The 24648-nt window shown below is 37.7% G+C and overlaps 1 protein-coding gene across 2 annotated transcripts in view; it reads right to left on the bottom strand.

Moving 5' to 3' along the window:
• Positions 1-472: 472 nt before the first annotated feature.
• The window catches only part of PLOD2 (procollagen-lysine,2-oxoglutarate 5-dioxygenase 2), a 45907-nt gene continuing 21731 nt past the window's right edge, over positions 473-24648 (bottom strand). Inside the window, exons 4-20 of one of the 2 annotated variants that reach the window (XM_027883589.1) lie at positions 24461-24624; positions 23198-23310; positions 21182-21245; positions 20298-20395; positions 18855-18956; positions 15819-15944; positions 14799-14920; positions 8884-8988; positions 8496-8621; positions 7136-7277; positions 5862-5924; positions 4423-4536; positions 3962-4027; positions 3359-3463; positions 2523-2669; positions 2166-2291; positions 473-1690 (exon numbers count right to left, since the gene is read on the bottom strand). In XM_027883589.1, the coding sequence (XP_027739390.1) occupies positions 1535-1690; positions 2166-2291; positions 2523-2669; positions 3359-3463; positions 3962-4027; positions 4423-4536; positions 5862-5924; positions 7136-7277; positions 8496-8621; positions 8884-8988; positions 14799-14920; positions 15819-15944; positions 18855-18956; positions 20298-20395; positions 21182-21245; positions 23198-23310; positions 24461-24624 (1939 nt within the window). In that variant the 3' untranslated portion in view covers positions 473-1534. The remainder of the gene's footprint in view (positions 1691-2165; positions 2292-2522; positions 2670-3358; positions 3464-3961; positions 4028-4422; positions 4537-5861; positions 5925-7135; positions 7278-8495; positions 8622-8883; positions 8989-14798; positions 14921-15818; positions 15945-18854; positions 18957-20297; positions 20396-21181; positions 21246-23197; positions 23311-24460; positions 24625-24648) is intronic. The other variant, XM_027883588.1, reaches the window with a different exon arrangement.

The raw sequence follows: 24648 nt of genomic DNA, 5'->3' as shown, positions 1-24648 counted from the left end.
ACTCTGATGTATTTGCTTCAGCATAACTTTAAGTACAGAAAAATGCAGAGCACAGAAATAAGCAGACATGCTTATTTTGAGTAAAAGAAAAAGCTTTGAAACCCTCTCCCAGCCCTGTCAGCTGCAAATAAAGTTTCTGTTTGGGAAATGTGACATAAAGCTTCTTCAAAGATTCACAGGCAAAAAGTGAACACTGTTTAGATCATCAAATAGCCTCTGCATAAAACAAACCCAAGAATTATCACTCCTGCTGGGGTCGTTCTGAAAATGTAATGCAGGGCTTGGTACACGGGCACCAACACACATAAGAAATAATTTCAGTACTAAATAAACCAAATCCTACACTTAGAGAAACCTCCCATTTAAATGTAGCTACAGATCATTAGAAAATACTTGTCCATAAATCTAGTTTCTGTGAAACCATGGCAAATGCAAAGAAACTATCTAATACAGTCAAGTAACAGCTGCTGCATTAATTTAAAATTACCCTTTATTTTTCACAAGTTTTTCCAACATGTTGTGCATTTTGGCACGGTAGACTTTGAGACAGCTTCAAGTTTCTTTAAATTACAAACAGTAGATACAGTAGGAATATTTTAAACCAATTTCTTTAAAATAAATGTCAAGTTCATACCCTTAGCTTTAAAAGAGAGACTGCCACCGTTTCATCCTCCTGATACAAAATTCAAGTAATTTTAAGAGTAGAAAATTGTCTCTAGAAAACATCCTATTATTACAATTTACCAGCGTTCTGAAAATAAACATCAAATTTCCAGTATCAATTGGGTGCAATTACACACTTAGAAAAATAACTCACTTTAAATGAAGGTCACTTGCTGAAGAAAAGTTAAGTTTTCAACATGATGAGTTCTCAAAACAAATGATAAAGCATTTTTTTCCTTGGGTAAATGATTTAATCCTTGTTCCATCTCTGCAATCAATTTATTTTTTTCTTCTAAAGTGTACATTTCAGTATTGAAAATGAATTCAGGAAACAGGCTACGGAGATATTTTCCCTTCAGTATAGACTGGCTTATGCAATTATTGCTTATCCGAAACAACTGTAAACAAGATGCACTTCATTTTGTTTTTATGTTGCAATTTCTCACTGGTTGGCACCAAACATACAGACCACACAAACTTTAGCTGTGTCACTTTACTAAATGAAAACCAGGATCATTTTATCCGATGATTTTACACCTAGAGTTGTTTGGGTTTGGTTTTCTTCCAGCGAAGAAAAGGATTCACTATGCTTTTCCATTTTCCCTCCTCACCTACTCTTTAGGACAGCAGAATGGAAAAACAAGCAGGACACGTTTATTTGTGACTGAAGGCTCAGAGCAGATATCGAGAAATCTTCGACAATATCAGAACATTTTCCGTTTTTCACTCTTTTAGCCCAAAGTACCTTTGTTGTGTAGGAACAGGAACTTAAAAGTTTCTTTTATCACCATCCTCCAGAAGAAATCTATAAATAAATGTTTGTGTAAAGAACACTGCTGTTGAAGAGGGCAAAAAAAAAAAAAAAATAAAATTAAGGATCAATAAATGATACTGCAATGTATCTTGTGCCGTTCAAGATAGGAAGTCCTTCATGTAAATGTGTAAGTCTTCCTGGGTGCATGAAACTCCATCCTTTCCTGGGAGACTCAATGGAGCAGTTGTACCTAAGAAATTTACATCCACCTCCCTGTAGTAAAAACACAAACAGAACAAAACCCTAAATATTTATCTTGTGTTTTAATAGAGTAAGTTCTGTTTTATATATCCATGACTTCAAATATTTTACTGTTATTAGTAGGCAGTTATTTTTCTTTCTTTTACTATCCGATAACAAGGTTATTTAAATGACACCATCTTTAGAACATTCAATTCAGAAATATTAAAAATGAAATGGTTAACATCTCCAAAGTTTTTCTTTAAACCCCTTCTCTCCCACCCTCTGAAGCCAGTTTGATCAATTCAGCCTGACTGAATCCTGCAATTGAGCAGATTTAGTACTTGTCAAAAAACACCAAGGCATTATTTATCCCAATTTGTGATGTGCATCTTTTCCTTTTCATCTGGGTCTCTAAGAGTATGCATTTGGGCACTAGTTTGACAATAATACTGGACACTCAAAGGACAACATTTTTTAACATTTTTTAACTAAGTTGTGAACTTACTTGAAAGTCCTCTCCTACTTTGTTGAGAGCGATGTTGATTGTGAATGTGGAGGAATCATGATGAGGTCTGAGGGACCTCTGTCTGTCAGGGCTGTATTTCACAACAAAGTTCAGTAAAGCATACCCCTGAAATAAAATACACAGTCAGACTTCGGGTTGTGAACTGCCAAGTCACATACAGGATTCCTGGGATTTTTTTAAGATTAGTTAAAAAAAAAAAAAATCAGCAACATTCGTTTATAACTACTGCTATGACATATATAAACTCCCCAGCAAAACAAATTAGGGTAATTCAGTAACATTCTTAAATTCAGTCATGCCATGGAATAATTATCTGCAAAAGCTTTATTCCCATACCTTGGTATAATAGCCAGCAAACACTTTCAGGGTTACTGGTGCAATGAACTCCCTTATGAAATGCAGCCATTCATTATCCAGCCCAATTTGCTTCATGTGGATATCATCAGTTGGGACATTTTCATACCCTCCAGAAATGCGGCTGTCCTAAGGAAAACACCCCAAACAGCCATGAAATACGAGCATGGAATGTTCCTGACATTTCTGCAAATATTTATTTGAAACCTGCAGAATCACAGCACTGCAACAAAACAATATTTCAGTAAGCATATGTTAGCTTGCTAAACAGTAAATTCCATAGCTAACTGCCATAGAAATATCCTGAGATATTAACAAGGAGAAACTGGACATTTTTTAAAGGATGAGTCAATATCTGGATGTGTTGCCTGTAAGTAAAAGGGCTTCTTGGGGCAGTGGTTTAATTTACTGAGCTGCAGATGGAACTGAAGTTGTATCACATTAAGAGAGCACAGGCCTCAACTTGAAATGGCAATAAACGTTGAAATAACTTGAAGATAAAAGTATGGTAAAATCCTTCCTGGAGGCTCCTACCTTCAGTAAATTGTGACTACAATTATTCTCATTTCCATGGTACCACATCTGTGAATTAGTCAAATAAAATCCCCTCATTTTAATGGTAGTTAATAAATACCTTGAATTTTCTGAAAACACTGGCACAATATCTCATGGTAGACAAAACTAAGCATTTCATACCACAAAGCAGAGGTTTCAGGTCACTGGCAATTGTTGGAATATTTTTTGTTGCAGTACACTGTGACTCACTATTGTAAAGGTACTCACTCATTAAGGTCTTGTTTATATAGGCTGACGCTTACCTGGTGTTTTCCACCAGACCATTGTCCAAAATGTTCCATTTCTTCTACCAGCTCGTCACAGGCAGCATCAGAAAATATGGGAAACCAAAACACATCTGGGCATGGCTACAAAGAAAATAAAACTTAAAAAACTGATCCACAAGTGCATTCTCACAAGAGCAAAGACTACGAGCTACCTCACAAGCCATGAGCCAGCACTACCAGCTGTGCCAGTGTACCCACCCATCCTGTGCCTTGTGGCTCTAAATAACAACCCTGACCCTCTACACTGCAAGCCATTATGAGGAACAGTTTAAACTTTAACATTGTTTTAAACACAAAAACAATTTATCACAGCTCCTTAAGGAAGCAAAGCTCATTAAGTCACTGTCCCTAATTGTCACAGAACTCATCATCCAACACAAGTGCTCTGCCCAGATCAGCTGCCTGAAAGCAAGAAGCCTGGGCCAAATGGACCACCATGGCAAACATTCATTTCTGATCCAAAACATAAAAAACCCTGTTCATTCACAGACCAAAACAGCATTTGCATGGGAATAGTTACCATGCGCCAATTTACTATCAATCAGTCCCACAAATTGTCAGAAAAGTACTTATACCCACCTGTTCTACTATATTATCAGTGAAGATCTTTGAGTAGTTTGGATTTATATAAGTTTCCTTCCAGTCCTAAAAAACATATAATTTTAAAACATTACAACAAAACAAATAAATTTAAGTGACAACAAATAGCTTCTAATTTATTTATTTGCTCTACTGAAAGCATTGAAACAATTAAACAATTTCTTATACCCATAAAAAATTTGGTTCTTATGTCAAAACTCACGAAACCTGTTACATCAGGGCCATATCTCCAACTCCTTACTCTCATCATCAGTTAACTTACTGCTATATTGTCATTTGCTTAGATGGGCCACAGAGAACACCTTTTAGCACATAATCAATATTTGGTGCATAGTAGACAAATGCTCTCTGCATAAAGTCTTTCAAACCTAAGCCCTTTACAATACATAAACTTTACTTTTTTTAAAAATAAAATAACTAGTCACTAATTAAATGCATACCACGGGATTTTCAAATATCTGCCAGAGGTCATTGTTGTAGTGGGAGGTATTGTAATTGGCTGTAGAAAGAAGTCTTCCAAATTCATGTCTGTTGGTAATGTACATGAAAACACCCTATGCCAAGTAGAGAAAGCATCCATTAGCAAAACTGTCCATCTTAGCAAACACCAACTTTTTAACAAGTCTGTTTATGACTGCACTTCCATAAAACACATCACACACTTGTACACACACATTATACGTGCTGATCATTTAGCATCCTAATTTTCAAATGGTTGACTCTAATCACAAACTACTGTTCATAATATTTTCTTTACCAGCATTCAGTTGTATTATTTTCTAAAAACATTAAACTGAAACATATATTGTTGAGAACACAAAACCACGTACAGCTACAGAAAGGAAAAAACAGAGAAGCGGTTGGTTGATTTGTTTTCCAGAAAACCTAAGCAGACACACTGGAAGCATCTGTTCTCGAACTGAAAATGCTCACACGAGAAAACCAACATCTAGGGTTTGTTTCCAATTAAAAACTGAAAGGATAAGCTAGCAGTCGAAGGGCTCTTGAAAGTCAGAACAAGAAACTTATTTCAGAGTATTCACTACCTGATCCGCCTGGTGAATTGGCCTGAAATAAAAAGATATTGGCAAATACAGCACACAAGAATATTCAGATCAGCATACGAAACAGCTGAGCACTCTGAAGTCTGGTCACAGAATTATGTGCAAGATGTGAAGTGTGGTAAGACACAGCTTAATTATCAAGCTATTAACATAAGATATTAATAGAACTCTCTTGATTAGAAGTAGTAGTAGAAAATAGTATTTTTAAAAAGAAACTGAGGTTCTGTGGGACTATTTTAGTTTACAGTTTTTCAGACTAAAACTTCATTTCTGAAATGTTTGTGACTTTTGGATTTGCAGCGGATAAAGACACCAAGATTTGGGCACTTTAGTATTTCTGTCTCTGTTTTTGTCTGAAAAAGAGTTAAACTGTTAGAGAGATAATGATTATGTTAAACATGCCCAGTTTTGGGCGCTTACCAAATCATCAAATAGCTGCAGCAAGGAGAATAAGGAGGGCCTGGGTCAAGAAACACAGCTTAAAGTAACAGTGAGGGGGCCTTGGCAGACATGGGTGATTGGAGCTCTACTCCTTCCTGAGACTGCTGAATCAGTTTTAGCTCCAGAGGCAGTGTCAGCACACCTTGACCTCAGAAGCACTAAGAAACCTCCCTGAGGAAACAATGAACCTCTCTAAGATGCTTTGAGCTGGTCATGAAGAACCTGCCCCTGGCAAAAACTTGAGCCTTAGAAGACTGGAGAGAAAGCTAGAGCAGTATTTCATCAGAGTGAGTGGACAGAAGAGAAGTGTCTTCCTGTGGTAGAATAATACTGCATGTCATAATAACTCATTAATAAAAAAAATAAAGCAAAACCTTTGGGGGTCTGAGCATATGGAATGTTTCCGAAGAAGGGGAGTCTTTTTCCCTTTGTAAAGTCTAAAATGAAGGAGAATCATCACATCAGTTTTCTGATACACAATCTTTCTCTTTTTCTGACTAACAGTAGGTTTCCACAGTTACATCAGGTAAACAGCAGCCTTTGCTCTGTAGCTGATATGCCTTCACAGACAACATGCATCTCCAAGCAAAGCTCTCCAGACACGTGTCCAAGCTGTTTCCACCAGCCCCTTCTTATCTGCTGCCAGTACAAAAACCAAGCACATACCAAACCATCCTACAGCCCAGACCGAGAAAGAGGAAAAGAGAAAGCCATTTTCTGAGAAGCCAGTCAGATTAGTTTAATGAGCACATGGAAAGCACAAGTTGGCAATAATTGATGCTGAGGAGGTTTGAATACAGCAGGGTTGGACAGGAACGTTCTGAGGAATCAGTACAAACAAAGGAGTTCATGCCTTGTTATGAGGGAATAAAAAAAAAATCAATACTTGCCAACTTTTCTTGTTCAATTCAGCAAAATTATTTTTCAATGCTATAGTGTCTGGAAATAGGTCTGGTTTAGGTCTTATTTGTTTCTGTGCTGAAACTAGTGTAAATATCAGTAGAAATGTGGATTTACATATTCATAACTTTACAGTACAAATACGTTTTCTCTCAGTACTTACAGCTTAATGCAAGTAACACATTTCTGATACAGTTTTTATCTATCTAGAAAACTTAATGAGTAATTCATGCTCCTTAAGAAGATTCCTACCATTTGATAAATGATTTAGGCTTTTCATATAACATTGCTCACCATTATTTTAAATATATACCTACTTAGATAAAAAAACTTGCAAAATATTCCAACTTAGTCTGCAATAAGTTCCACACTGTATAAAAATGTGCATAAAAGAGATGGTCCAAATGCAGTGGTAAGTTTTAAATAAAACACAGCAGAGGAGTTGAGCCCTCTTTCATCTGTTGAGGTTGTGCCAAGGAGAAAGGTATTTTAACCTCAACAGAAATTTCCAGGGAATTTAACTAGAAACCATCATGCAGTCAGTCCATCAGTGCACTGGCTTTGCAAAAGCCTCTGTTCTCCACAATTTAAAGAAATAAACCTGAAGTGTTCTATCTCACAAAAATTGGCCAGTACTTTAAATTAGGATTAAAATACAATATCCAAGCTCAGTCAATCAAGCAGTGAGGTGCAGCAGGACATGAGCTGTGTGTGTATTTGAAGGCCAGCTGTTGTAGATACTCCTTACCATTTCCCTGGCATTCCTGCAGAGTGCCATGTCAGGATCCAGCTTATCACGCAGGAAGTAGTTCTTTTCTTTCATCTCTGACCTGAGAGTTTCTCCCTTAATTAAGTATATATTAGCCATGTAAGGGATATTCCATACTCCTCTGTTGAAAAAAAAACAAACAAAAACAAACCCAACACATACAAATAGTTTAAAGTGATGAAAACCTAATTTGTTGCCTATTCTATTAAATCAGGATCTCTGTATCTGCTGACAAGACTAAGCAATTTGCAAGGAGAAGAAGCTGAAAAGTTCCCAAGACATTTGAAAAACTACATCTGGACATCTCAAACATAGGCGTAGGCAGTAATTCAGTTTTTCATGAAGCATTGTTATAAAAATATAGAGAGGTCAAATTCTCTATAGAGTTTTAACTGCAAATGTACTTCATGTTTCCATAGTTAAAGCAATCAGTCAAACTCCCTTAAAATATTATTCTACACTGCCAGATGGAGAAAGTAATTCCAAACCAGATTTTTAAATGAGTTTAAAGACTTCACTGAGACTTCACACAGCTGGTCTGACCTCCTCACACAAATACCCCTGGACCACAGCAGGCTGTGTATTTATGTGAGCTGGGCCAATATCAACACAAAAGCTTTGCTTTCAGAATGCTCACTCTGCAGATTTCCTCCCTCTCAGCACCACCAGCACATCTTCCAGTACAGCTGAAAACAAGCCAGTCCTGTTCAAGCAGTCAATCTGTTTCTGACCTTTCTGTTCCTCCAGAGCAATGAAAAGGCATCACCACATGGGAAAGTCAAGCTTGGAACAACTTACATCACATTCATTTAGGGGAAGGATAAACCCAAAAGTTTATCCTTGACCGAAGTTTTGCTGAAATGCTCCTTAAGATATATCTGGCATAACATGCAGGATGAAACACACAAAGAAATTACAGTTGTCCCATGGGTTAAGCATCTGTCCCAAAGAGATGACAAAGTCATTTGATGAATGCGACAATCAGTCCTTTTGGCTGAGGTTCCAGGGACACAGAATTTTGGGGTTGCTGTTTGTTTGTCCTGCCTTTCCCTGCATTGTGCACTGTTAGAGTAATCAGACACAAACAGACCAGTACTGGAAATTACTGTATCCAGTACTAGCACCAGCTCATTAGGTTAAGCATTTTGCCTTTTTTTTTTTTTTTTCCCCAAGCTGAATGGGAAGTAACAAGTGTATTTCTATGAAATCAAAAATACAATACAATATCACTAACCTAAGACCTTCAGGAATTATGCCATATCCTTACATTTTCATGCAATATGCTGCTAATAACCACACTGGGTGCCTTGACTTTAACAATCAGCTCACAGCTACTTACACTCTGTTCCCCTGGACAATATCAACATAATCTTCTGACCGGGCATAGTAACCATCCGGGCTCAAAGCACCCCAGAAATTGGACCACAGCTTCCCATGGCGAGTCACGAGCGGAGCAATTATCTTCCTGTGAAGTGACAGGTCGAATAAGAAAATATCAGCCTCTGAAGCATTGGAAATTCACATCAGGAATTGCTGCCTGACAGGTACAAAATGCTTTGTGAATTGTTGGTCTCCAAGCCTGTTATGAACTACGGCAATGAAATACCACAGGTAAGCAAAGAGGATCTGACTCTACGGGAACAGAGGGGATCTTCTTTTCTCTGGATGGGCCCCAGACAATCCTTTCAACCCAAAGGAAATTCTACAAAATAAGAAATATACTACACCTGTTCTGTTCTATCAGTATTCTTAAAGTTTTTGGGTTTGTCAGCACAACGTCTGCATCTATGCTTAAGTAATAGTCACAGGCTTTATCCTGGCGACAAAGGTCCCTGAAAAGACCAAAAAAAAAGAGAATTATTAACTCCAATGTGTTCAGAAAAAAAAATTTAAAAAAAAATCACAAAAACCAAAACAAACAGATAAAAAAACCCAAACCACAACAACTCTACTAATTCATTGCATTAAAAGCCCTCTGCAGCACAGTATTGTAAAGAAAGGTGTGTTTAAGTTACAGTAGAGTGATTACTGAAAGAAAAGTTAAATACATGGATCAGATGCCTTATAATTTTCTTTTAATACACTAAGTGACCTCTAACCTTTACCAAGTTCAGTAATACCTCCTATACAGGGTCCTAATGGAAAATGGGGTGGGGAATCATGCCAGTAATTTATACAGCTGGGTATTGGTACAGTCACTTAATAGTGACGTAGTGAAGTATGAGTAAGCTCCTCTAGCAAGTAACTGCATGTGGTTGCAATATTATCTTTGAAAAAAGATTCTACAGATGTGATCTGCTGATCTGAATAGTAATTAAAACCTTATGGAGGGTGTAAGACAAAAAGTATAAAGAAATGCAAATTTAAAGACCTTTTCTTTGTCTTTTTTTGTGACTTACAAGAACAACAGGCTTGCTAAAGAGAAATATAAACAAACTGCACAGGCAGTGCGTGGAAATTAGAAAAAGTAATTGAATTTGTCCACACACTATTTCTGTGTTACTGTTTTGATCTCAGAAGAATAAACTATCTGTACAGATTCCCAGGCCTTCAAGAGAAAGCTGCCACCAGGCAGAAAACACATTCTACTGTAAACATAAAGGATACACAGACCACATTTCTGTGTTTCTGTCAGGGTACACTTGCTAGGCTATACCTGCTATAGTGAATTTAGCTTTCCTATGCCATCAGAACAGCAGGAGATTACAGCAAATCAAATATGATTTTTAGAGAAAGTGGAACAATTTCCTCGAGTCAATACTACAGCAGCAGCTTCCTATCATGCAGGTGGTAGCATTGATTTTATGTATTTTCCCTGTTTTAATTCCATCATAACAGCTTGAAACAGTAAAATTATTTTATATTCTTCTTTTAAAATATCTATAAATACTGCTTTAGTTTAAATTCCACTTGATTTGATTGATTGTGACCGTTTTCTGCAAAGGAAAAGATCTCTGTCACTTCAGGAGACCTGATAAACACCAGATGTGACAGGTTACATACCAGTCAAGACAAGGGCTGGCACAGCTTCCTGCCTGCTCTTCTTCCCTCCCTGCCACTGCCCAGCACTGAATGTTCCACAAGAACTACTGCTTATCAACACCTCTTGGGTCTTTTTGTTCAAACTTTCTCCTGCACAAAGGACTGAAGAGGTGTAACCTGGTTAGAATCACAGAAGGCAGAGCTTTTTTATTCCGTAAATTTAAGCCATCCTTTCTCTTCAGGTCTGATCGCTAAAGATGTGATAATGATTTGAGATAAATTTTTGAGATACTAAATGTCAGGAATGGTCTTCCCCCTACTGCTGAAATCACTGTGTTTGGACAACACCCTCAGTTTAAATCTTCACTCTGTCATTTGAGGCAAAAATTAGAGACTTTCCTCTATTTTATGCATCCATTTTTATGACAGAAATTCCTTAATCAGCACTTTCACACATAATTGCCCCAGTGGAAACCATCAGGTTTTATTTTGGCCATAACATGGTCCTACAATTCCGTCTTTATGACATTGTCCATTACTAACCTATTCTGTTCAAAGCTTTATAACTACTGAATGCAATTTAGATGTAGTTTTATCACTTGCTTAATTACAATTACTAATAGTAACCTGACTTTTATATTGCACTTGGCACTAGATTTTAATTTTCTTCCAAAAACATTCAGCTCCTTTGTCATTATTCTAATGAGGAAAATAAACCTAAGGGACCAACAGACTTGATGCCAGTCCAGGGTTCCAGCCACAACACTGGCCAGCACACCTGCAGAAGCACATTAACTATTTGCTGCTAAGAAAAATATGAATGGAATTATTGTTTTTAATTACAAATATGTGATTAAGTGGAAAAGATGTATAGTTAGTTGTAGGTAAACATAACTGGAAAGTTAATTAAGTAATAGCAAAGTTAATTATCCTTCAACTTTTGCCTTTTTTTTTTTTTTTTTTGCGTCCCCATTCCCTTTAAATCCAGGACTGGAGAATTCTATTACAATTGGTCTCATGTGCTTAGTGTTAGAAATCCTCCTGTTCTTCATTGACACAGTAATCCAAACCACAAAATACTAAAAAGCTTTAGTCTAAGTCACATTCATTCATTCATTGGGAACTCTTTCAAAGCATTACTGTCTTAAATAGTCCAGAAATGTCAAAGTTACCATCCTGACTTTTTTTTTCCTCCTATTTCTTTCTCTACAACATTGAAGACTGGATCACCAAATGGCAAAACTTATTCTTCACACTTGACGTGATGACCTGTAACTGAAAATGCTGGGAGAATCGTGCTTTAAAACATCAAGTTTTGCCATTTGGTGATTCTTTTGTGCTTTAAGCTCATTAAAAAAAAAAAAATATCTCTAAAACACTACTAAGACAGTGATAAAAGTTTCAGTCAACACTGATAAAGCAAGCATACTCTCAAGAAATTCAGGCGTCTTCTCTTTAGGCTTTCAGTGTTGCCAAGTAGCTTTCTCAAGGAAATAAATGCAATCCTGAATATTCTCATGCTTTAAAGTGTTACGTTCTACAGTTTATGTTAACCTCTCCAGGTGCAGAAACCCCAGATCATTTGTGAAACTATTTGTTATGTATATGCAGGTCACTGCAAGGAACAAGTGCAAGGTGCTTTCTAGCAATGCTCATAGGTATTGTAATATACTTTTTTACCCAAATTCAATGGCTAAAACTTTTCAAACTACTTGATTTACACTCCACCTGCTCTAAACTAAGACCAAATGTTGAAAAGAAAGCTGTGTTCTCGTACACAGAGTAATTTCAATGTAGTGATTAACGAAAATTTGGAAGGCGGCCAAGATTTTTTAGCTGGGAGTGCAAAGTAAAGCTCAGCAGATCAGTTTAAAGCATTTTGCAATCAGAGTGATGTTTGACTTCATTTACAAACCACAAACCCATCTGGAACAGTGACCTCATCTGAAAATGGGAAAGTGTCACTGTTCCCTTCCTCATACTTTCCACTGAGATATTCCAAAGAATTAGTTGTTTATAGCAGTGAGACATATTGTCTACCCAATTTCTTTGCCACTGAGCCACCTTCTTTTTTGACATATTTTGAACTTGCAGTTAATCAAGTTACTGTTTTTACACCCCTCATTTTGAAAATACAATTCCAAATGTGGACTAAAAGCCCAAAGCGAGAGCACTTAAACCATCTGACAGACCCCTGAAAGAAAAGGTGTTCCAGATACAAGACTTCAACACCCACTGAAAGACATCACCTGCCATTTAGGGTTACATTTTGCATCTCTCCAGGCAACCAGAACAGTATTAAGAAACCCTTATCAACCATCACTAAAAAAACACAAATGCAGCCAGAAAACAGCACTAATGTTTGCTTTGGCCTCTCATGGTTAAGTATTGTTACCACGGTCACCACACCTGGGAGCTACAGAAATCAGGAACAGGTGGAAAAGTTGTTTTTCTGCAACAATCAAAATTCAGAATATTCCTCCTCCACCTGAGGCCGAAACCCAGAACTGCTGAAGTGTTTTGGAGAAGCAGCTCCAGAAAATCCAAGTGTCTAATGGAAAACACGTGAATCTCGGAGCCAAAGATTTAATCCCTGCTCTCACTTCAACCACAGCCAAGATGCTTGCCCTACTCAAAGGGCTGGAAGGGGGTTCTCCTGTGTCCATCCCTTTGTTTAGCAAATCCAAATGGGAGCTCAGAGACAATGATTTAATATCCTCCTTCAAGAAACACAGAGGAAATCCCAAATTTAGCTCAAAATTCAACACAGTGTTGTCAATGAACTCTGATTCTGGTTTATTCTTCCTGAAACTTTGGAAAGCTTTCAATGTAAACTTTCATTACAATGTGCACATTACCACTAAAAGCTGAGGTAAAAGAATTTTTTTTTTTTTTAAATTTAAGGAAAAACTCTAGGCAGTTCTGTTACTAATGTTTTTGAGGGAGGAGAAAAAAAGAATGAACACCCCCAAAAGAAAAACCCTGAAGACTAAGTACTGGAGGAAAACTATCATGGAAAGTAAAACACTATTTATAAATAAAGCCTCAGAAATGCATGAGATAAATTCCCATATTTCCTGACTTTCTGTTATTGCTTGAACATATTTAATTGCTATTTTATGTTTTCTGTCATAACAAATTCTGTCATTTCAGCTGGCTGAAATCTCATCTGCAACCAAGGCAAAAATCACAGATTTTTTTCCTTAAAGAAAAAAAAGAACGAACTGTAAGAACTATACCTTGTGGACAAAGGCTACCAAACAAACAAACAAAACCAAAAACCAGACAAACAACAACAAAAATAAAACAACTACAAAAACCACACATGGAAATGCTAGTGTTTTGAGTGATGTACATTCAGGGAAAATATTCAGAAAACTGAACAGAAGACTAAATAAATAAAAGACCTCTGAGATCACTGAGTTCAACCTAAATGGATAGCATTTTTATTTATTTAGCATGCTAAATATGCACTTAAATTACTATTTTTATCCATAGATCAAGCAAAGACCACACACCAAAAGCTCTTTCACATTATAACTAGGTAGATTCTATCAAAAGATGGCAGGTTCAAAGATCTTTGGGTGAGATTTAGTAAGACTATAGATAGTGACTACACTGAAGATTCTGCTTTATTTTGTCAATATAGCAACAAAGAGGAAAAGGCAACTCCAGAATCTCCACCTCAGTTACACATAATATACACTAAAAAGAGTTTGCAGACATGGCACATTTGCTTTAGAGACTATTAGAAATAAAGAAAAGAATGATCTATAAACCAGTGCCTGGCTGTGTAGACTGACACTGGCCATCTGCAGCATTCCTCGAAAGGCGAGGGGAGCGCCTTGGATCTCAGCCAGATCCCAAGAGGCTCCAGCACAACAAACCCCCATTTAAACAAATTTCCAAGAACACCACAGAAACTCAAGACTAGACCTTCATTCTTTCAGCTGATGCCATGAACAGCCTGTGCTTTGCTCTTAAGCTCCGAACAGAAAATGGCCCTTTGAAAATAACTTCTCTGCTCTGACACTCACGGAGGATTTGGCAGAAGAGAAAGAATTAGCATAGGATGAAGCTGCTCAGGGGCCCCCTGGGACCCTGATCTCGGTGGGATCCTGGCCTGTAAAACTCTGTAATGTGGCTGATGTCCTGGGAGAGACCTTTGGACAGGGAATTCCATCCCTTTACACCCAGATCAAGCCTTAACTCTATGTTTACTTAAATATAATGTCACTTAAGAAAAAGAGCAGGGACTAGAACAACCAAAGTATGGTTACTAAAAGCATATCCAGTGCAATAGGTACTTCTCTTCCATGAAAACTAAGTTAGCTTGGAAATGTTTTGAATAAAAAACAAAAATAAAACAAATACTATTGTTTATGCATTGTCTATGCCTCCATCAGAAGATGAGACTATTAAGTAGTCCAAACCAGAGAGATGTTTTCGTAATGACTAAAAGCTTTTTATATTAGACAAAACCATAAAACACTCAACAGTTCATATCTTATGTTTAGACCTTTTCTACCAAAAAAAGCTCCCACTTTCATATCTGAAGATGTAAAGTTGTTAATGGTTAAGATGCAAAATAACATCCATGCAAGATGAAAACATGCTAGTGGTATGCATCAATAGAACATATTTATAAATCAGAACTCACATTCCCATGTTTCGGGCTTCTGCTTGACTCAGATTTTCTTCAGGTCCAACAATTTTTATACTTTTGATAAGATTCTTGGCTTTTTCCCAGAATTTCTTGATGTGCTTTTCGTGGTAAACCTCCTGTAATCATGTTAACATTGTTTATAGCAGATGTAGAGTACACTGCTATGAAATCATAAACATAAGTGTCCAAGAACACATTGTATTCTGCCCTACAGAAACAGATGCCAAACATTTAAAATAAAGCTCTTCTGTCCAAAATTTTAGCAAAATAATCCAACACATCAGCAACATCAATCAAAGTTGTACAATGATGCAAGATTCACAGACTGTTTATGCAATATTTTTCAGGGTATTTATGTTACAATCTTTAAAACCCATCCTACAACCTCACACAGGAGTTTTTCACGCCAGTCCAAGTCACTTTAGAGAGGGAGCTGCCACCTGTACCAAAGTGTGCAGGCACAGTCACTGTTTCTTTAAAATGTAGTCACAGTCACACTGATTGTTTCTTTAATTTCTGTTTACCCTACCTCCATTTACAAGAGCTCAGCTGCATGCAATACTTCCAAAACAGCACCTGCACTGCAGCTTCTACCCATTATGCCTGACTTTGGAGTAATTAAAATACTGGGTAGGGTTTTTCCTCCCATTATAATAAAAAGCTATTCAGTCTTTATATTCATTTCAAATACCATAGGACTTCTGGCTGAAGCAACAAAATAGCCCCCAATTCCTCTGTGCATGTCACATTTACACCCTTATCATCCCCTCAGGAAAGCACACTGAAGGCTTTAAAGATAAGCTCTATTTCTATTACTTATCCCCTTCATGCTATCACATCAACAGTAATGCACACACAGTGAAAAGGGGTACAATTGTGTTTTACTCCCATTTCTCTCCCAGCCCAGTTTCCTCCAAAAGAATTGCACACATTTCCATGTGCTCCCTCACGCACTTTGACTCATCACATAATTTCCAACACTGAAGTTTTGCACAGCAGTATTGTCATACTCACATTATTGTGGACGAAGATACTGAGTGCCTCCCGTGGGTAGTCCAGAGTCAACAGTCTGTCTAAAAATTTAGGTAGGAAAGGAGTTGGTTGTTCAATGAAAACACCAATTTTTACTCTTGGATATTCCTAAAAAAAATGATATTTTGACATAACCAATAAGATTTGCCTCCTTTCTAAGATTAGTTATATTAAAGAGCAACTAATGTCACGTTGTAGTAAATTTAGTCCACACAGCTTTCAAGCAATCAAAACCATTTGGCTCAAAAGTGCTATGTGCCCTGTTTATTTTCACTGGCTTCACAAAAAGCAAAAATAATGGATTTAATATTGCTAGAAAATTCTCTGAATTCAATAACAAACTGGAAGCAGAAAATAATGTGTTATTGTTTTTAAAATTCTTACTTTAAAAGAATACTAAAACACCAAAAGAAGCAGTTAAGGAAATATACCGAGAATGGCATGGCAAACTCATTTTTGGAAAATAATACACATATGTACCTAAGTTACATTTACAAGAAAATTTAAGGAAGACTAGTTTTTTTAAAAATAGGTAAAGAATAAATACCACAAAATATTTTAGTCATTTGTCCTGTAAGATGAAAACTGCAGTACTGTTCTGTAAATGTATATGCACTATTCCTCCCTGATCACTTTAACTGGGCTTTGCATTACTTCCCAACTCACTGATTTCAGGAAGACCTTTGATAAACTAATTAGAGATTCTCTCCTCACATCCAAAGATATTGAACCTTTATCCACCTTACTTTAATGTGAATTCACATCTTTTGAACAGTGGTATTAATTCCTGGCGTGGAATTCCTGTGCTCGATAGAGATCATAACCACTAAACCAAACACTGACAGCACCTTTGTGCTTTGTGTATTCCTAAAGTATAGTATTACATTATGCAAGACAAAGAAATTTAACCTTCAGAGGCCTCAACTCCTACACAAAGAAATACATTGATTTAACAAAAATTATTTCCATCTCAAACCCAGACAATTATTATAAACGTCTAATCCACTACAAGGCTCAGAGAGAAACCTTATCTGAGTATAAAAGGCTGCCAGTTAGCTTTCCTTAGCTTTCCAACACCCACTTGGAGAGTGCCTGGATAAACCATCACCACATGCCGAGCTTTTACAGGGTCAGTGTCTACATCAGAAATCCAGAAACGTCCTGGCCAAGGCACCAGATCAGAAACAGCAGGCACCAGTGCCTACTCTGACTATCTCCACTCTCAGCTTCATCTGCAAACCTAGTAACACTCACAGGGAGATCCTAATAACTTCCAAATAATCGATGGAGACATATGTTGATGTGTTTTGAAACAGAGTGGCGTCACAGGAACTGGTGCTGCTGATGGCCAGGATGGAACGTGCCATGGGACCAAGCTGAGCTCACTCACGTGCTGCCAGTGCCACAACAGCTGCAATAACTGTATTTTATCATTCTCCTCTTATTCTCTAGGACAAAGGGAAACAGGCTCAGGCTGGACCTGCAAGGATCTATGGGGAGTGAGGAATTACTGACACTGCTTCAGCACACTGAAGGGTGAACCCCTTGGCTCTGCACTAAAAGTGAGACCAAAGCAAACCAGCATTTAAAAAATTAAGAGCAAAAATTCCTGTAAACTGCATCTTCTCAAAGCAGAGTTCATCAATGTATGCCTTGGTTTACCACAGAGTTGTCACTGCATAATTTGAATCTACATTACAAGTATTTTGAGTATATTAAGTCAGAGGGTTTGGTTCTTCCCATTTGTGCCTCAGCAAAAATACATTGGAAACACACAGTCTGCACCAGGAGGTTACATTTTCACTGACAGATCTTCTCTGAGGTCATACATTTGACTTTTAAAGTTTACTTTTTCACAAGCAGTAGTTGAGCACGTGACAATTTTTGGAAGAAATACAGGACCATGTCTCAGTACAACTACACAGAGCAAAGTCCCACATCTCTTGACACAGAAGTTGCCAGTGAAGTGAGAGGATGAGTGAGGTCATCCTTTCCAGATGCACCGGGAAGCCTTCATAGCAGTTGCAAGGTTTAGGACTTAAGAAGCAGTTCTAGGGAGATTAGGTTTGTTGTCCAGTTTAGTTTAGGTTTTAGGGAAAAAAAAAAAAGAAAAAAGAAAAAAAGAAAAAAAGAAAAAACACAACACCTTAAGAAAAGTGGCAAAAATTTACATTTTTGTCCAGGTGCCTTCTTCAACTTATTTTCCATTACCCTGCTTTTACCTGAAGAGATAACTGACTTGGGGGTGGCACAAGCTGCTGACACTGCCAGATGAAAGCAGTCACTGAGTGTTTCCACACCTCAGCCATGATCACTGCCCAGGGGATCCTGTTCCTCTGCAGGGCACAAGGACAGAGCAAAAGACTCTGCACATGAAGCTTTCAGCTCCTTCGAACATAACTCCAAAAAAACAAGCAAAATCCTCAGAAGATACGAGTGTATAAATGCAGAAAGTTAAACAAAACAATGTGGGAAAAATTATTAGAGTGGTAACTGCTCTTTTCACTGAGGATTTCTTGTCGAGTAGCAACCAGGCAGGCCTGAACAGAAAGCACATTCAGAAAATGAAATACTGCCTGTACTTCGAAATGCCTGAAGTAAACACTTCCACCAGGGCCAAGAAACGTCTTGTTATTTCTACTGGCAGAGTAAGTGAGGTATGGAGTCCAAAGAATGCATTGCAGTAAAGGCACATTCCAAGGAGATGTACAGAAACCATAGGAAGTTGTCCAGTAAATCACTGCAAGCCGCTCCCCGTTACTGGGTTTAACTGCTCCCTCAACCACGTTTCAATTACCAGCACCATCAGAAAAAACTTAGGCAACTTGTTTTCCTCGAGTAAATGTTATGATGTGAGTGCAAACACTGTTTCATTAGATCAACATTCAAATGTTGTATCTTAAAAACGAAAATAAAATTTAAAAGTATTTTAAAAATCTGAAAGTTATTACAATCCCAGCAATGAAGATAAAGATCTGTATTCAGAAATCGGTTTGTTCCAGACAGGAGTGTTCTTACCGTTACTGTTGACAGGTCCAGTAAGTCTAAATCACAAACACTGCAGCCAGTTTCCCGTGTCCAAGCATTAGGAATGTAGTTTCCCAAATAATTCAAGTGAATCTGGTAAATAAATAAGCAATTCAGATGAATGAAACACGTATGCAAATGGTGATCTGCAGATTCGGGCTTATTCTTTAATCTCTTGTAACTAAAGGTAACTGACAAGAAACAAACACACAAAAATAGGTGGCATAAACTTTTTCTTACTCTTTTCATTTACAAAACAGATTATATATGTACCACAAAGTCTACAAAAATGAATATTGCATAAAAATGACATTGCACTTGGGGTAAAAAATGTAAGTATTTCATGATGGGGATAATTTGGTATCCATTTCAAAAAGTGTCCCTAACCAATGCTGTTTACTAACCTGCAAATTGGAGAGATTAAATATGAAACAGGAGTATCTTATAAACAAAAAACTTTTAACTGTGTGGAATAAATTCTGGGAATTACTTTCACACTAGTTTCTTTACTAACTAATGAAAACTTTTTCCATTCCTAGTATACTATTGTCCTCTTAATTCAATTCTAAGTTTAAAAGAGAAGAATCTAACCACGCTGACAAAGTGATGCATAGTGAGAGTTTCCTCTTTGTTTTTGAAACCACATCACTGCATGCAGAGATTGAGTTTTGCTGAGTGTAATGTAACTCATGGATTAGTATAAGAAGTTCCATCCTCAACTGTGTGCCCAGCTATAAAATACAGAACTTCCCTTTGGCAATGTGTCAGCAAAGCCAGTGATGACAGATAACTTCAGGATTGAATTGAGGCAAAAATAACTGTAGCAATATGGAAGAAACTGGTCATGTATTTCACCACTAGTAATTACAAGCCAAACAGATAATGAACCCAAAGCTCACAAGCCATGGGCACATGGCAGGCAGTGCTTACTGACACTGGACAACAACAAAAACCAGCCACAAACATAGAGAATAATTTTTTTGGCCTATATTCTATATATTTTTTTAATATATGTATACACACACTCAGGTCTCTGGTAGGAATGGATGTGTTACTGTTTTGTATCCCAGACTGTCACTCCTGGTTAAATTATCCTCCCCATGAAAATCTCTTCTTCTGATTACAATTTAATAACCAGGCAGACATTCATCACCAGCTTCAAGGACTGTTTTGTGTTAGTGAATAAATGAACATAAGCTCACTCTCTCCTAATATCCCATGCTGCAATGAATTTGGGAGCAGAACAATGGCAGAATAATAGCAGAGAGCTATTAGAAGGGGGGTTTATCCTTGCAATTCCTAATAATATTAAATGGAAATGTGTAGTGGTGGTTCCTTTGACTGCTTCAGGCACTTCTACCACTGGTGGGATTGTTTGGGGTTTTTTGCTTATATTTAAAATTGCAAGAAAATAAAAACCAAACTGCCACTCACCTTAGTTGGGCCATTTCCATGAATGGTGACTGGTAGCGTGTCATACACTGAATTCCTTGCTCTTACTCTGCCTTCTTCAAATTTCAAAAGGACTTCATCTGTAAATCAAACCCATACAGTAATAAGTTCATAAATAAAAGCTAAAATCTCAGAGTTCTAAAGTCGATCTGATACAATATACCTTGCTGTTGCTTTCATCAGTGTTACTTATTCAGAAGTGGGTTTTTTTTAATTTTATTTTTTTAATTAAATCTTGAATTCTAAGATCTTAATCCTAAATAAGGTGACATCAAACCTCAGCAGCAGCCTTCAGTATTGGAATAAAATTTGCTTAAAAAATAATTCCAATGTACCACAAATGCTATTTATAGAGAAATCATAGTTATTTCAGATGTGATCTGACCATAAAAAGTTATTCCATAATTGGAGGTTAAATGCAAGAAAGGAAGTCTGCACAGATGCATTTTTCTATTTAAATTCATGACATTTGAATAAAGGAACTTCTACATTATTCCACATTGCATTTCATTATGTATAGCCACTTGCTTGAGAACATCTAAAATGCAACTTTAATTACCTATCTTACTCCTGTAATTAGGTTTGTGAAAGTTTGTGAAAATTGTTCATAATTCTGTATTTACTGCTAACCTTATTTATTACAAAAACTATTTTTCCATTTTAAATCAAATATTTTATCAACATGAGAAATCAATTAATGAATTAATATTCAACTGAAAAGCCCTGTAACTAATCTGCTAATCAGGTCTACCCATCCAAATATTTCCTTCAAACAAGCATATGTTTAGGGAACTACATTCATGGTTAAGCAGAGAAAGTGTTAATAACAGTTAATAAAACACACCATGTGCAAATCATACACTTACCAACAGCTCCATTTAGGGTCTGGAAAATTGTACATTTGTGGTCCAAAGTGATGTTAATGCGTTCCTGAAATAAAAGCACCAGAGATGTTGAGGCATTCAAAAAGCCAATATTTTTACAGTAATGTTGCAATTATACCACAGTGGCAGCAAGTAATCAGGGAAAAACTAGGCTACATGTTCACCTCTTAAATACAACTCTTTATTTTATATTGTTACTTTTTTTGAATTCCAGAGCTGTGCAGCTATATAACAACAAGTTTTATATATGCAGACACTTTCAACTTGAAGGATAAAGGTCATAACTCTCCAAAGAAACAGCACTTCAGCAGCATAAGCCAAAGAAAATTTCTGTCTTAAGAAAATTATAAAGTCTTGCCCAAGCAACAAAACACACTGTGTTTCACAGTCTCAAAACCACAAAAGTCAAATTTAAGTATCATGTCAGAATAGAAAACACTAGTGGTTTTAAAACACGTTTCTGTTGCTGTATTATTAATCCTGCCTACCTCAAATCTTACTTTGAGTACCACGTTTTACCGTTTTTATAAAGCTGATCAAAGCAGATAACCTTTAAAACACAGTTAAAAGCCCTTATACAGATAACATGCTTTGTTTGGATCTTCCAAACTGTTCTCACACACTCTACAGCACTGGGCATCACCCCACAATCAGCAGTGGCAAAGCACAGCAAGCGCCATGCAGGCATTTGGAATCACAGTGCAGCAGTGCCTGGAACAGAGATACACAGCTTTTGTCTGGAAGACAATCTGCTTGGACAACTAATTACATTCCTTCTGACTTGGGTGCAGAGTCAGCTTTAATGTCTCTACACCCTGTCTTTGCAATGGCACGCCTGGTATCTGACTTCACTCCCACGAAATCAGTTCAGACGTTAAAGGCTGGAAGGAACATCCTGTGAGGAGCAGCTGAGGAGTTCAGGTTTGTCCAGTTTGGAGGAGGGGGCTGAGGGGTCACCTCACTGCTCTCTGCAGCTTCCTGAGGAGGGGACGGGGAGATTGAGGGGCTGAGCTGTTGGGAATGGTTCAAAGCTGAGCCAGAGGAGCTTCAGGCTGGACATCAGGAAGCATTTCTTAATGAAGAGGGTGGGAAAATCCTGGATCAGGCTCTCTAGAGAGGTTGTCAATGCCCCCAGCCTGTCAAGCATTTAATAGGAAGTTGGACAAAGACCTTAACAACTTGCTTTAGCTTTTGGTCAGTCCTGGACTGGTCAGCCAGTTGGACTAGATGGTCACTGTAGGTCCCTTCCAACAGCAATATTCTATTCTATTTCTGAACCTGCATCCAAATAGACATGATTTTCCATTAAGTTATGCCAGAAAAAACATGTATATATTTCAAAAACTTTGCATCTGCCTTGAGCATACAAATTACCAAAATCATTTTCAAAATTCTGCTTTATCAGCTTCTAAAAGTCTTTTTGCATCAATACACTGTTAACTTTCCTTAGCCCTCTTTTTCCAGCAGCAGCGACTTTAATGCTGCTACTCAGCAGAGAACTGTGCTAAGCCAGGGCACGAAGAGGTCTTCAGCAAAAATTTACGATGCAGCTTTAGTGAACATATTTGCACAAAAAGCTGAAGGCAGGATCTGAAATGGCAGCAAGCCAAAGTATAAAACACTGGTTCAGCAAGTAGTTCAGTGACACCCTGGAAAAATGCCACATTCCCTGGCCATCAAACTGCCAAGTAGCTGGGACCCTCATTGAGATGAATGTGTCTGATCATATACCTCAGAACTATTATTTCTAACAGTGAAGCACAACCTGCCTGGATCTGAAGACAGCCTCAAATAATAGACCAAGTCATGACCCTTGGGGAGCCTGTTCATCATTCCTGCAGCAGGAACCTCAGGAGAGCAAACACAACTGTCAATATGGCACTCTGGAATAAAGAGACAGTATTCCTTTTCTTTTTATCTCTTCCTTCTCTTTTTATCTTTTGGGAGGAGCAGTGTTATTTCAAGCAGAAAGAAATGAGGAAGCCATTCACTACCTACCCTTGCCAATGGGTCAACGTAGATTTTGGTGTAAAACAGCTGGTCATCATCGTTATCCTGCAGATTCCATTGCTGCACGATACGATTTATAGATGGGGCATAACCAATAAATCCTGCAACATCACACACACAGAAGTTATTTCCAGAAAAAGCACTCCCCTGCCAATGCTGTCCATCGGTCAGGGACTTCATTCTGACTGGTGCCAGCAAAGGAAAAGTATGAAATTCATGCAATTTGGCTCAGAATCCAGTTTTCTTCCTGTGACATGTAACAGTTCCATTTCAAAGAGCTCATAATTAATGGTTACTTTTATTCTAAAGGTATTTTAAGGGAAAAATTAAAACAGATCTGTTTAAGATGGTCCTGAGAACACCAAAGAGATCAGACTACCACTTTTCCCAAGAAGCCCATCTGTGGATAAAGTTTGATATTAATCAATCACTTCTTACTGGCAGAGATGCCTGAATAATACTGCCAGAAATATGAAAAGAATTCAACTCAAAACCAATATATATTATTTTTAAACCAAACCAAAAAAAAAAAAAAAAAAAAAAAGACAGAGCAGATAGGTGAGGTAAAGGAGGAGGCAAAGAAACAGGGACACTCCCAGACCTGCATACTGCCCAACTCCATGTACCTACTGTGCTCTGCAGCAGTTATAGAGTAGCAGTGTCAGTGCAGGTATTAATCAACTGCAAAATTATTACCAAAACTGGCATTTAAATGAGGATTCCATAATTAACCTGTCATTGAATTTAACAGGAGTAACTCCCCCTCCTTTGGACTGAGCTGTGTAAGCTATGCTGACAGGCTGGGCACATCTCCCCTGCATGCAGAGATCCACAGGAACAAGGCAGCCCAGGCAGGAAATTCTGACCCAGCTAAACTGCACCTACAAACAATAACTGTGCTGCTCTGGCTGGGCTTGAACACTGCATTGTTCCTGAAGCAATTGGGTCATCCTTGCACAGCATTTCCTTGCAATGCACAATTGCTTGCTAAGCTGTCACTTTATTTACCTGCTTTTCAGAAGTTATTGCCAAGCAAACTGTGCAAATGCAAAGGAAAACTGTGCTTGAGCAAAGAAGGGCAGCTATGCAAGCGGGAAGGAGAGGGGGAGAAGAGGACAGCAAACTCAGTCCTCAGTTTTATACTTGGGGAATCCAGGAACAGTTCCACATACAAATACATAAAACAGATAACAGAAGTGAGTCATGCTCAAGTTCAAGAGTTTAATGTGTTCACAAGGGGATCACACTTGCCTCCTGAGTTCAGGAATCGTTTCCCACTCCGGACAACAGGGTACTTGTCAGCTAGCCTTTTGTCTGGCCAAATTAGTCCATCTGCTGCAAACACCACTTTATGATTAGTTTCCTGAAATTTCTTTAGGAGCTCTTCAGGGCCCCCAGCAAAGATAACATCATAGCTGAAAAGGAAAGAAAATACATCC

Source organism: Empidonax traillii, unplaced genomic scaffold, assembly GCF_003031625.1.
Source record: "Empidonax traillii isolate 1590-97213 ecotype Southwest subspecies unplaced genomic scaffold, ASM303162v1 scaffold129:size1329583, whole genome shotgun sequence".
NCBI lineage: Eukaryota > Metazoa > Chordata > Aves > Passeriformes > Tyrannidae > Empidonax > Empidonax traillii.
This window is presented reverse-complemented; position numbering and strand designations above follow the sequence as displayed.